This window comes from Ochotona curzoniae, unplaced genomic scaffold (genome assembly GCF_017591425.1).
Source record: "Ochotona curzoniae isolate NIBS_2020 unplaced genomic scaffold, NIBS_Ocur_1.0 scaffold_1852, whole genome shotgun sequence".
Taxonomy (NCBI): domain Eukaryota; kingdom Metazoa; phylum Chordata; class Mammalia; order Lagomorpha; family Ochotonidae; genus Ochotona; species Ochotona curzoniae.
Window position 1 is genome coordinate 48,594,723 of NW_024467087.1, and position 15,097 is coordinate 48,609,819.

At 34.8% G+C, this 15,097-nt stretch overlaps 1 protein-coding gene across 1 annotated transcript in view; it reads right to left on the reverse strand.

The window, feature by feature from the left end:
* Window positions 1–14,608, reverse strand: part of DACH2 (dachshund family transcription factor 2) — a 468,995-nt gene extending 454,387 nt beyond the window's left edge. The window contains exon 1 of the mRNA XM_040999528.1: window positions 13,925–14,608. Within this exon, the coding sequence (XP_040855462.1) occupies window positions 13,925–14,439 (515 nt within the window). The 5' untranslated portion in view covers window positions 14,440–14,608. The remainder of the gene's footprint in view (window positions 1–13,924) is intronic.
* Window positions 14,609–15,097: the final 489 nt, after the last annotated feature.

Genomic DNA, 15,097 nt, shown 5'->3' on the forward strand with positions numbered 1-15,097 from the left:
AAACATAAGATGGTATTATTCCCTAGAAGCATCGTAGGTATCATTATAGCTATGGATGATGCTGACTTAGCATTGACTGAAAAAGTTTAAATGATATTAAGTGATCCCCAGAAGTACCATATTGTAAAATGATCAGCCATTTGCTTATACAAAAATTTAGATTTCAAAACAAAATTATAAAGATGGACTCTTGTAAAGATTAGATTAAATGAGCCTATGTAAGTGAAAGTACTATATGAACTATAAACCAGTACACACGCAGAAAGTGCTTATGATTACTCCTTGCTAGTAGCATTTAACTTTCAGAGATATTTTCAGAACAACGGCATAAAGCAAATACTTAACTTTACAGTACTCATTAAATCAAAAAATGACAAAAATGCCACTTCAGCATTCTTTAATCCAACTTTTAATGTTCTTTAAATAATCTTGAATGCAGTGGCTAAAATTAGTCTCTAGAATGCAAACTTAGTTACTATTTTATACTATAAAAACTTCACACACATACCCAAAGGCAAAATGTAACTCTTTTTTTAAAAATTCATACTTAACATGTGTTACAAAAATGTACCATGGCAAGCTAGAATAAAGTTAACACATCAAGAATAGTAAGGGAACTTACAACAAATATATAAAAGAACATGTCCAAATTCTTTTAATTAGCATTTACAGGAATATTATTTTTAGGGTGACATGTACACAAATGTTCTATTATGGTTTCTACTGACACCAATTCACCTCAAATAGAATAACATTTCCACATTTTGCATTTAACCATGTTATGTTTATTTGTAGCTAATTTTTTACACCTTCTGTTCCTACTTATAAATCCACCTAGGTTAGCCATTCGAATAAAAGTAATTAAGAGAGACAATTCAGTCAAAAACTCCATGGAAATGCCTTCATCAGTATGACCTGCACTGTCTACATTGCATCTATTTAGAAACGGGTCTGTTCTCTGTTTTCATGAGAATTATTTTTTTATCAAGTTTTTGTAGCCATACTTAGTTTCATTCCTCTGTCTATATCCAAGTAGAGCTAGATTATAAAATTTTTCCTGTCTTTAAAATTAAAAGTCTTCCTAACTAGAAATGAAACTAAATTACTAAGCTCCACTGCCACGTTTGATGGAATATGAATCCAGAAGAGATCCTGTTTTGTTTTTCTCACAAATATGGAAACTTTAAGAGGAATTTATTAGACTGTGTTTACATTTAAAAACTAAGAGCCCTCTTGGAAATTAACAAAAACCACGCCCCCCCCCGAAAAACCTACTAAACTGAATATACAACAGAGCAGTCATTTAACTCAATGGTAATAAAACTGCAAAGAATAATAAAACATCACTAGCGATCAGGGAAATGCAAATCAAAACCATGATACATGACCTCACTCCTGTTGGAATGGCTACAATCAAAATGACAGAAAGTAACAAGTGCTGGTGAGAATGTAAAGCGATTATATGTAGGAAAATTATATAAATGTATAAAAATTATATAAACTTACATGATATTGATGGAAAAGTAAATAAGTACAGCTGCTATGGAACATGGCATGAAGATTTCTTTAAAAGTTGTCACTAGAATTGTCATATGATCAAAATACCCCACTATTATGTATATATTCAAAAGATACACAGTCATTATATCAAAGAAATATCCATACCACCATGTTTACTGCAGCACTGCTTGCATTAGTCAACATCAATGTATATATCACCAGATGAATAAAGAATATGTGAATATATCATTTATAGAAACTTGGCTGAAATTGCAAGACATTACGTTAACTGAAATAAGTCAGACACAGAAAAACAAGTCCATGTTTTCTCTCATATGTGGAAACTAAAGACAAAAACTCAGTATGAACACAGAATGCTGATTACTAGAGGCTTGGAAGGGTGGGAGGATAGAGGGAGTTTGAAGGAAAAAATAGGGGGAGCTGGGTGTGATCCATTGTGACAAAACATGCTAGCATGAGATGTTAAGACTAGGAGAAGGTGGTTATAGGGTATATAAGAATTCCTTGTACTACTTCACAATTTTCATTTTGTTAAGTTTTAAAACTGTTCTCAAGCAAAATGTTTACTTTAAAAATAAATAAAATATTTAGGCTCTGGTGGAATGTGGATTATGTAAACACTATACAACCTCATGAAAAAGAACATGTCTTTAAAATAACAAAAATCTGTCAGCACTATATTACAAGAATAAATCCAAAACAACTTTAGATGTAAGAAAGCTGCTATGCCAAGTATACTTAAACCAATTAGGTTCTGGAGTGTTTACTAATCTTTCTTAGATCATAATATTCAGTGCATACTCATCATGAAAATGCATGTTCTTGCCAGGACATGATTGGCACCAAGATCATAATGCCACTTTTCTTAATGGCCAATTGATAATCAATTTCTCCCTTTACACAGTAGAAACATTATACAAAAATATGTTTTAGAGCAATACTCAACCAAGTGTTTTAACTCAAGACCCATGATTCCTCTGGTGCCAACAAATGTTTATTTAACTTACAGAAGATGGTTATTTAGGGTTCCTAATCAGAAAAAAAATTTGTTAAAGTCAATATCATCTTCATGCAATTTGCCAGGTTTTCATCTGCTAACAGCCTATTTTGAATACAGTACCCATTAAGAGCAGAAATTTTACACAGGCAACAAAAGAGCAAATTAAAGCAAAACATGCTAATTTAGTTAACACTATCATGATCTGTACACAACTGTTAGCTATGACATATATGAAATATGTCTGCTTGCTCTCTGTTCACTTTGGGTATTTTCTAAACGAAGCATTGAATTTCAGATTTAATTCAACCATTACCATGTTTCTGAGCTATCCCCTCTCCCACTAATGAATATGAATAAAATTTAGTATCAAAATAAGCAAAATATATTTAGAAGATAAATATGCTTAGAACATTTCATAATGCATTGCAAAGCTTAATTAATGCTACTTTTATTTTGCATATGCTTGAATTTAGCCATCACTACTTTTCCATCATTGTAGATTAATTGAAAGTTAAGCATGGTCATGAAATTCTACTTTGGTAATACGAAGATAGGACAGTAAGAATGTAGATAACATGTTTGGTATAATGATTAAGATGCAATTTGAGACATCCTAAATCTCATGTTGTGGTGCTTGGGTTTCAAGACCCAGCTCCTCCTCCAGAGTCTTACACACCCTGGGAGACAGCAAGTGTTTGGGTTCCTGTCACCCACATGGTATACCTGGATTCAGTTAAAGGCTCTGAGATCCACTATGATGCAGCCCTGGCTGTTTGTGAGCACTAGGAATGTAAATGAACAGAGTCAATCTCTCTCCCTCTCGTTCCTCTCCCTTTTATTCAAACTGAAATAACCAAAATTTAAAAAGAATGTCAATAGTTTTTAGATCACTATATATTCCCTTGTATAGAAGACTAGCACATAGTAGATACATAGCAAATACAAATTTGTCATAAACTGAATTGAAAAAAAATGTGCGTGTGTTCAAATGGGATATTCTGGCTAACTCAAAGTAAGACCTACATCTCTGTACTATTTCAAAATGTACATGCAGCAAGTTTTTTACTATCAATGAATTGCCCCTCAAATAAAATCCTTAAATAAAAGACTAGAAAGTGCTCACAAGCATTTCTATAAAATAAATTTAGAAGTTTAGCAGGTTACAGATTTAAAACCAGCAAACCTAACACTAGCATTAAATAATTGTTCATGTTTACAAATAATATCATTGTCCAAAATGATTCACATGCCAATATAATAAATTGAAGGCTATACATTCAGAATGAATAAAAACAAATATTTCTCCTCCATGTTTTCGTTTTTGCCATATATCATATGGGACCACAAAGTAAAGGAAGTTCTAAGCTTGAGGATCTGACTGGTTTGAAACTATAATACAAATTAAACCAAGATTTTTCACACTAAAAATGTACCATTGAAAATTAACACTTGCATGTTTTACTGCAGAACATGTCTTACAGAATGATTAATTTTATGAATATGTAGAATTTAAATCCATCACAACAAATACATACCAGGAAAAAGTTACCAAGGTCAATTACCTACTGTCTTGCTCAATGCAAGTACCTCTTGTAAATCAAATCTCCTTTTGATATGTACTATATGAGTACCCTCTCTTCAGTTATCAAGCTAAAATACTGCTTCTATCACAATAACACAGACTGGTTTTAGATGGATGTCTCTGGTATAATCCTAAGGATTGAAAAGGAGTGTACTGTTTACCAATATAAAATATGAGGTGGGTATAGGTAAAAGAGTTTTACAGATCATTTGACAACAGATATGGCAAAATTTCCCAACCTCAAATATTTTATAATTTATTAAAAATGATGGAGGAGAGTGGTATGAATGGTAGTTTAAACTTCCTTTGCTAAAGACTGTGGCTGTAGAATTAAGCTTCGATGAGAGAAGATCCTTTCTCACAGCACCTAGAGTATTACATAGCATTGCAAAATGTAAAATTTAGTAAGCACTAACTAAACACACGCACCACAATAATAATAAATATAATCCATGAGAGGCCAAACATGTTTATGAAATAGTGTTGCTTTAAATCCTAAAACTTAGCTGAAATTTGGTTTTTCAAATGTTTACTGATTTACAACAATACAACAAAAAAACAATAATACTCACGAGAGTCTAATTTATGTCCTTCAGGATACCTGTTCCAGGTGAGTCAATTTGCTTCTTGGTAATTAAATGTCCTTGGATAGAACTCAAGAAAAGAACCACATCATTAAAGCATCCAGCCCTATCTCTTCTAGTGCTATAATAAGCGACTCTTCAATGTCTGCATGTTCACTATTTTTCAGAAGGATCAAGGCCTAAAGTACATACATAATAACATTTTATTACTTCACATGTTGAAGTTTTATGTAGCTTCTCTGATTTGATGTGCTTTGATATACCATTAAACTTCAGATTTTTTTAAAAATGGCTGTGTAAATTTTACCTATTCACTCTACTACCAAACGCCACTAAAATATAGTATAATCTCATATGAAAATTATGTTTTATAAACATTTTTATCTCACTACAATAAAGTATCTCACAAGTGATTCATAATTCAGATAATGCACTAACAGTAGAAGAATAAAAATAAATTTGTCTAAACTTTATTTGTGATATTTTAAGCAAGCATGTGAGAGACAGACTTTTTCCAAAATAACTAAAAGTTTAGAATCTAACATATTGCTGTAAGTTATAATGGTTATAACTGTTAATCCAATACACCTTTTATACAAACCCATAAACACATGAGTGGAAAAATAGCACAGATGTTCATCTCTAATGCAATTTCCATTCAATTTCCTAAGTGCGGTCCCTGTGTGCAAACTAGCTTAACGTTATGTTTAGCTTGCAAATTCTTTTAATAAATAATGAATGCAATAAAACTAGGAGATCAATGGCAAGCTGAGAAATCATAAAAAAAAAAAAGCCTTTTGTGTTCAGGCTGTTGCCCATTTCAAACTTTAATCCGGAGACAGATCAATATTACTTTTTTCTTTTTAACCCATCACATAAATAGCAGATAGACTAAATGTAGCCTAAATGCTGTTACCAGCAAGTAGTCGCTAGCAACCTGATAAGATCATTGGATACAATTGCAATTGAATGTTTATTCCTTAACAAACACACTACATTATGCACTATTAAGCACTCAACTTGTTTAAAAATGAAAAGACTGTATAGTAATAAAAATACTGTGGGTCATTATTTTTTAAACATTTTTGTACTGTATATTTTTTTCCAGAGTGTTAACCACACAGTTTTCACCACAACATGCTCTAATAAACTGAGTGATCATAATGGGTCAAAATAACACACATATATGAGTAGTTTCAACCCCAGGGGTCCTACATGAAAAGAAATTTTACTCTTCAAAACTAATTATACCTGAAAACACCAAGTTATTTCTTTACATAGGTAATGGGGAAACTACTTCATGAAAATTCAAATATCAAGTACATTGGCTCATAAGACTGTTGAGGGGGATTTTGATTATATTTTATATATTTTTTATTTCTCGTCAGCGACAAAAAAAAAAAGAGTAAATCCCTCTTCTTACTCCTTATTTTATTATATAAACGTGCATTTACTGTTCAAAAGCAGCATCACAGTCAACTTCCCCAAGTGTTAGTTTCGATCTCAAGTAGTGTAAACCTAAGTCACTGAGAATCACTCCATGGAATTAGGCTCGCGTTACTTTTTAATTCTTGATGTATCATAACATAAGAATCTCTTCCTCACGTTTTCACTGAAATAAAATATTTAAAAAGTCATAGTTTTGAAAGTCAGATACACACAGATAAATGAAAAAGTCCTATTTTCTTTGATGATATATTTTATTTCAAATATTCCAAGTTCATACTTTACATTGTGTTACCTTTACATGTGGATTTATAAAAGGCTTTTAGCATGATTACAAATCGTTTACACTGGAGTTAAATTTTGACTTTTTTACATTCAATAAATCTACACCTTACATAACTATTTCTTATTTAGACTTTTTTTTTATTATTTCATTTGAGAGACATAACACAACAAGATTTCTCAACTATTGGTTCACCCCTACCCCCAAATGCCTACAACAGATGGGGTCAGATCAGGCTGATTCCAGGATCCAGAAAATCAATCCAGGTCTCCCACCTGGGTGGCAGGGATACAACTACCTGAGCCCTCCCAAGTGACTCCCAGTTGCTGGAGTGAGCTTCCAGAGGAAGCTGGAAGCTGCAGTGAGACAGGTCTGGAACACAGTAACTCTAAGGTGGGTGGTGGGTTTTCTCATCTGGCATCTTAACTGCAAGGCTAAAAATCAGGCCCTTTGTGAAGGAACATCAACAAGTAAAGAATTCTGATAGAAGAATGAATGTGTATGTGTGTTTAAGCATTGCATTCATTCAATCCATGCAAATTAGGTAATACATACACATGTATATATATGGAATATTGGGCTTAATGAAGTTTTACAATGATTATTAGTAGAGGTAAAAATAATCCCTGATGAACTATTATATTACAAACTCAAACCTTCATTTTATTTAACAAAATCAGTTCTCCATTAATAATCTTAGAATAGGTATTGGTAAAAATTTAAGCTTTCTCTTTAAATATACATATTATATTTAATTTGAGTAAAATAATGTATATCTTACAGTCACAGTATTAATATAATAATTTCACGAACTATAATATACAGACTTTAAGAAGGAGGTGGTGCTATCTCAACATGAAAACAATTATGCTTTAAATAAAATTTGAAAAAAATGGTAACTGTTGTTCATAATGTTTTTGAAGTTCCTTATAAACTCTTCAAACCCTAATAGAGTTCACACCACATACTGTAAGCACCCAAGATTATCCTAGAACAACAAATACCTTTTTTTTCTACAGAATCCAAAATCTAAAAGAACATTATTGACCAAATTTCTGTTTTCCTATCCTGATAAACGTAACAAAATTATGATTCAAGAGTATAGTACAGGTTTTCAAAGAGTATTTTCAAGGCTGTTTTTTCTTAAATACATATTTTTTGAAGAGTTGAACAAGAGAATAACTGAGCTTCATTTGTTAAATTTGTATTTTTTAATATGACATAATTTTTTAAGATTATGTGATTCAAAGCATTAAATTTAAATTTTTTACATCAACTGATAGCATTGTTTCTCTCTCAAAACCAAGGTGATGAAGCCATAGGTTAAATGAAACAAAATACGTAATTATGATATTTAATGAAGGTCAATAGTAAATTTCACTAGAGTTATGTCAAAGTCTCTTGATGTGCATATGCTTTTCTATGGTATAGGACATAAAATTACAAAATCAACATTTGTTGTAATTGAATGATTTATGACTTATAAATAACTACATAGAATACAAATAACTGAAATATTAAAATGAAATAAAATTTGGAGGATTGTCAGCATCACAAACTGAGGAAATCATGAATACACAATGGACAGGCTGTCTCCTTGCTACTTAAAAAATATTAAATCCTGAAGGAGTTTTAAATCCCTTGGTAAGAATATATTGCAGCTGCATTATATCAACCAAAAGCTTATTAGTAAGGATTTAAAAACTAACACCTTCTGTAATCAATTTGGATACAGTATTATTCTATTTATAGTGACACTTTCAATGTGTCCCAATCACACATTACTAATTCTCATTTTTCCTAGATTAAATATTAATATGGAGGCATTATTAAGCAGCTAAACTATATTTAGGTTTTAATATCTTGATTTCTACCATTTTGAAATGGTTAACAATATTGTATGAATATTAATTCTTTCCCATGAAGACTCTTTATGATTGGCTTAATATTTTTCTCTGATTTCTAAATAAACTATTACAAATTTTGTGATTCTAGCAGAAAATGGAAAAGAGATGCCGCCACTTTAAAAGCTTCAATCTCTTTGACATTGCTGGCAGTGTATGGGAACATTAATGCATCTGTCATGATAACAAGCTAAGAATAACATCTAGACATCAAACCGAGCAGAGAATCCATCTGAAGTGATTCATTCAGATCTGTCTCATTGATTTATTAAACACAGGGCAACATCTGCAGCCTCACAGAACCGCTTCGTGAAATTAATGCAAGATCAATTCAAATGGAAAAAAGTGTAAAAGAGATAAATCAAAACACAATTTGCATGCAGTTCCACAATCAGGCTTATTGGGTGCAAATGCTCAATTTCCCTTCCAAAGCAAATGTGTTTAAATGTTGTTTTATCTTTTTAGAATTGTGTGATCTGAAGTGACAGTGAAGACTTTTGCACATTGAAATAGTGAAAGAGAAGAAAAGAAGGAGAAAATGCTACCAAAGACCTTTTGAATATGCAACAAGAATATCATTAATACCTAATTGTTTTGCTTTGGGGAAAAGATTTGATGTCTTTTCTCCAATAAACATAATATGTTTTTTTATTCTTGTATTAATTATGATGGTTTTAATATGGATTTGAAATGTTTGAGTAGGTAAGCCTAAATCAATTGTAGCTTTAAATATAGAAGATAAAGTACCACTAGAGATCTAGATTGCCCACCGAAATATAATATACTGTGATTAAGGTTTCTCACAACCCTATTTGCCTATGGTAAGTATTTTTAAAATAACTAGGTATTTCATTAAGAAAAATAAGGTTACATCAAAAATCATCAAACTATTCAGACTATCTTCTACAGGTATCAGGGATTTCTGTAGCCCCTTTTAAAGAAGTAATGACTAAAGGCCATCACATTTTAATTATTGGCATTCATGTGCTATACATTGAGGATAATATCATACATAAAAATACAAAGATGTGCTTTATCATGTCATGGATCATTTCTTTAATGCAGTAGTATCCATCACCAACAAATGAGTGTTTAAAGCAAATAAGAATGTCAGTGGAATCTCCAGATAAATACAAAAAATGGTGACTATGTGGAAGTATGCCTTTTAAATTAATGTATAAATGGAAGTTCTGTGCATTGGTATATGACTGGACTGTTTCAATTATAATTTTGATACCATTGTTCTAATATGGTTGTTTTTTGTGTGATGGTTTAACATACTATGAAATCTCTGCAGTTACTGTCCAGATTCATTTTTTAGAACCTTTTTATGATTTCTGAAAATGTTAAATCAACCGAAACACTAATCCCGGAAGGTGACACAAGATCTTAAAAAATATGACATTGTTTAACTTTATGACAAATACCAAACATCAGTTTTCAAAGTAAACTATGTCCCTTTGTACAGGATCATGAACTACAAAGTATTCATCAAGTTTGAATTCACAGCAAAACTCATAGAGTAGAAAGCAGTTTAAAAATGTAGTAAGTCATTGTAACTCACATTAAGTTATTCTAATATCAAAAACAATTTATTTTCAAAATAGCAATAAACTACAACTGGACCTTCTCATAATATTCTTTTAGCAACATGAGTTTGAATATAGGTTAAATCATATCTCAACACTTTATTAAAATACTTTCTAGAGTACACATTCACGATCCTTCAAGTATCTATTTAGCTTTGTTTAAATTACTAGATAACATTTAATCAGTTATTCCTTAAATGAGATTAAATGTCAATCATCAAATCTGACAATGTTACTTTTACCTAAATAGACCAAAGAAATGAAACTAAAGTGTTTTGATTTGCTTTCATGTTTAATGAAGTCAGCTTTTAATTTGGCATTTTACTAGTACATTAAATTTTGGAGAATTTAGTAAGGAAAATCTGAGTGATCATTTTAAAGATTTTCTTTTTGAAAATTACTGCTCTTGCAACTATTAAAGTTTTATCAAAAATGAAACCAAAGTCATAATGCTTACCATGCAAAAATAAAAATCTGAAGCAATATAATGATTTTCCCATTTGGCTTTGTGTGATCTTCATTTTTGGAGTAATCTCAAAATAATCTCCCTATAATTAACCTCCAAAGTTAAAAGGCATGAAGGAAGACATTGTGTTGTCTTAAACTTGATGTGGTGTTAAGATTGACTTCTCTAACAGAACAACAAATGATCAAGAGTCTTAGTACTACTATTATCTAGCAGTTAAGAAGGATATTATTTGCCCACTTTCTGAGAAGACAACGTTGATTATTTCAATAAGTGACTGAAAATAAATAGTTAATAAAAGATATTGGTAGAGCTCTTGGTATCACTTACACCACTATTCCTTGTGTGCTGGGATAGTGCAGGATTCATTCTAATCTAAAATACACTAAATGAAAACTAGTTTACTTCTCATATTTGAAAGAGAGAAGATGTTTATTACATGGGAAAACAAAATTGTCAATGAAACCATTATAAATAGGCCTTTCATTCAACAATAAATTATCAAATTTATCAATCTAGAGATGAAGTTTTTCAAATATAAACAAATGTTCCTAACAACTAAACATTAACTTTTTCCTTGTGCTTTACTTTTCTACTTCTTTTTAATCCAGAAAGGCTAAGAAGCCATGAGACAAGAAGGACAACCGTCTGTAGCCATGGCTCCACTGGTGTATCAGTCATCCTTTTTGGGCATCTCCATACGGTCTTCCCCTTCATCCTTCATCTACCTTATTTTCTCATTCATGGATTTCCTTACTATTTATATCCCTTTCCTCCCTTTTCATAAAATAGAAAAGTCATAGAAATAATGTTGACATAAACATTAATTTCACGATTTTATTTAACAATTCAGATTTTTTGAGTGATTTAAGGTATATAATGGTATGTGAAATATTAAAGCATCTATGAAAAGCATTGAAGTATTTTGTAGTTTTAACATGATTATGAAAGCATTTTGCATCAGTTCAGTTGGGTAAATGTATTTAATTTATTAATTTAACTTCCTCAGAAATTGTGACTCTTCCTAAAATTTGCAATATAGATATGCTTTTTCATTTTCCTCATCTTCATTTAGAGAATTTATTGACAGAATACATTTTATAAATTTTTACAATGTATGCTCCAATACTGGTAACACAATTATAGAAAATAAAATTAATAAAGAAAATGCTCATAAAAATGCAATTGGCACATGCATACCATAAGCATATTTCCTCCCACATTTCATACTTCCCTGTCACCTTTATAACACACTCACAAGCAAATCAAAAAAGTATTACAGATTCTGTAATAAGAGTCAATACAACTTCATCAGAATGAAATAACCCAAAATACATCAGATAACTAGAAATATATAAGACCAAAGCTGCCTCTGGATGCTCATTTTCCCTTGAGTGAATAACACTAACAAAAATTAAAGTTTCTAGTTACAGAAAAAGCATCTAAATCTCATCAAAATTCTGCAGATCTGTTTTTAAAATGAAAGTCATAGACTTTACTCCAGAATATGTAAATTAATTATTTAAAAATGAACAATTTCCTGAGCATGATAACCAGTCTACTATAAGAATGGTCATTGGTAAGAGAAGGGAGGGAGGAGAGAACGGAGTGAGTGAGCAACAAGAGAACAAGACAGAGAGGCTGAGACACTGAGGGACAGAGGGAGAATAGGGTAATAAGAGGATAGGTTTTCACGTCTGAAATAATTTAAACGTGAAGGTTTTTGAATGGTGATAAATGAAGTAGATGATTCTTATCTAAAGTCCTTTTTAAACCTTGAGTTTGTGTGCTAGTGAAATACTTTGTGGTCAAAATAAAAATTTCTTTCTACTCTTGCAATCCATAATTGCTTGTTTTATTGGGTGAGCCATTATCCTTTGTGTTTTAAGGCCATCTATTTTCCGTAAGAAAAGCTGATCTTAATAATCCAGGTTCTAACCCTTAAATGTGAATCAGGTAACTTTTCACATGAACGGGTTTGATTGCTTAAACATGGGAGACTGCTCAAAGAGAAAGAAAAGAAAAAGCCGCCTTTGTAAGTTCTGTAGCATTATCTTATTGCAGTAAGCAACAGTTTGTCTACAAGCTGCCAGTAATCTTTCAACCACACAAAGCAATTTGGATAGACAACAGTTGTGGAAACTGAGTTACAGTTTGAGCTCACAGACCCAGAGAAACTACAATTTAAAGTTGCTTTATGACAGGCTACTTAAGCAGAAGTTTTTGTTTAGCTGGTTTTAATTTTTGGCAAAATGATAAATAGTGCTATACAGTGTTACAAGATCTTTTGCTACTTTTAGTCGGCTGATGTTGATTTCTTGGTTTGCAGACCAATCTCATGAACCAAATATGGTCTTACCCAAAACATTGCAAATCAGAGATGAAATAAATACTCAGAAGGCTCACAGGTGTGTAAAAAGTCAAATAATCTTAAATATAGTTTCTCTTGCTTTGTTTTAACTCAAAGGACATTGAACACAATTTGCTTCTCATATGCAAATGAACATCGGTTCTCCAAGGTACTTCTAACCTGGGATGTGAAGGAGATAGACTTACAAGCAGGGAAGCTGACTATCCTCATTTAAGGAATTCTCTTTTGGGGGGAGAGGGATCCTTCCAACCGTTTGCCTGAGACTAAGAACTGAGAGCATCCTCTCTGAAAAACCTCCAAACTTCTACAATAACCCCCAACGCAGTACTGGCCCCAGTGTTCCATGCCCCACATTACCCTCTGCAAATAACCCAGAAGGGACGATTTCAGGAAAGTGACATCTGTCATTGTCTTTTTTTTTTTTTCTTTGTAAAAACAGGCTCCATTGACTTCTCTGTATCATGTACTGGGGAGATTAGCGCAGCAGGCATGAGCACACATTTTCACAGACATTTCTCTCTCTCTTTCTCTCTCTCTCTCTCTCTCTCTCTCTCTCTCTCACACACACACACACACACACACACACACACATAACCTGCACCAGCACATACCTCACATACTCTCACAACACACACTCAGGATGGGGATCAAATCACCCTCTGCAATGGATATTAGACTTCGGAACTCCTGCATGCCCCAAGTGCTGTGTTTAGGGTTGCCAGCTTAGGAGCCCCGCTTACAGGCTCAGCCAGCCCTCCCTCCCCCACCCTGGAGAAAGCCCTTGGTGTCCATGTTGAAGAGAAAACCTATCCGACCCGTGCGGCCACAAAAGAGCAGGAAAGAAAATTAAATAGAGAAATTATAACAAATAACCACAAGCAGCCGGGGGGGAAAGCCATGCAAGATGTGCGCGAGAGACAGGAAAGTTGCAGTAGAAGACTGCCAACTGAAGTTTGTGCGGGACTTTTCAGACCTAAGCCCTACCACCGAGCGCGGAGTAGAAAGGACCGACAATTAATGAGTCCTTCTAGTCCTCTTTCCCCTGTAACTACAATATGAAGAGCAGAGGCAGGATAGTTACGACTCACGCATTGCAAAGTTGGACATGGGTGATGGGACATGCAGAAGAAAGCATTAAGGGGAAGAGAAGCAAGCGAGCCAAGAGACGAGTGCCTCACCTGGCATTGGTGCAATCGGTGAACAAAGTTTCGAAGTCTTTCCTGGTGATGAGCTTGCAGCGGTTCACGCCTGGCTGGATAGCCCCCAGCCCGCGCAGGATCCGGACCTGCTCCACAGTACACACCACGGGGGATATGTCCAGTCTCTTCAGCTTAGTGTATACCGTGTGTAACCCTCCCACCAGGTGCTTGAGGAAAAGATCAAAGACTTGCGGTAAGCAGATCAGTTCTTGGCCGTCCATTAGGAAAGAAGCCACCTTCACCCCGTGCATGTCGACCATCCGGCATTCGTTGGTGTTGGTGTTGCCGCTGACGCCGCCGCCACCGCCACTACCGACCATGCCACCCCCTGCGCTGCCGCTGTGGTTATTGGTCATGAAACTGTTGATCATACTAGGGGTGAGTCGAGGGGGCTCTCCCGAAGTCGAGTACAGGGGTTCAGCCCGAAACAATCCCCCTGGGACGCCGGCGCCGCTGGAAGTTGCAGAGATTACCGGAGGTGCAGAGACAGCCATGGTCACTCCGTCTCAACCTTGGGTCCTCCGACCCTCGTTTTCTCGTGCCGACTCCTCTAGGTCCGCTCACACTCACTCCTCTCACTCTGGCTCGCTCTCTGGCGCGCTCTCGCTAGCTCCCAACTGTTCTCAAGTCTCCCGCAGCCCGACTCACACTCGAGCTCACCCACCACCCAGCAAACAGTGAACAGCCCTGACCCACAGCGGCCCGAGACCCCACCCTCACCACACCCCCTCCCGAGACTGGCAGCGCCCCCAGCCAATGGTTCCCACCCCTTCGGCACCCGAGCGCGCCGAATGGCTGCCGCCGGCGAGGAGGTGGAGACTGCCCGGCCGGCCTCCGACTACCTGAGGCCTTTCAGCGCTTGCCAGTGAATGGAGATGAAATTCGAGAAGGGGGCGGTGTGGTGCCTCAGCTTCTGGCCTCAGAGTCTGACCGGAGAACGTCCACTTGTCATGCAGAACTCTCAAAGTGGCCTAAGCTAGATACTCATCCCCCTTGGCGCCCCACGGGTGTTGGGTTGGAAACACAAAGCAAGCCTCCGGAACGTGCCTCCCGGACCCCTCCCGCCACTGCGCAATCAGGTTCAGTGGAGAAAAGTGAAGTGGCAGCGCCCGCTCCTCTCGCACGGTGCTCCAAAACTCCGCGAATACTGAG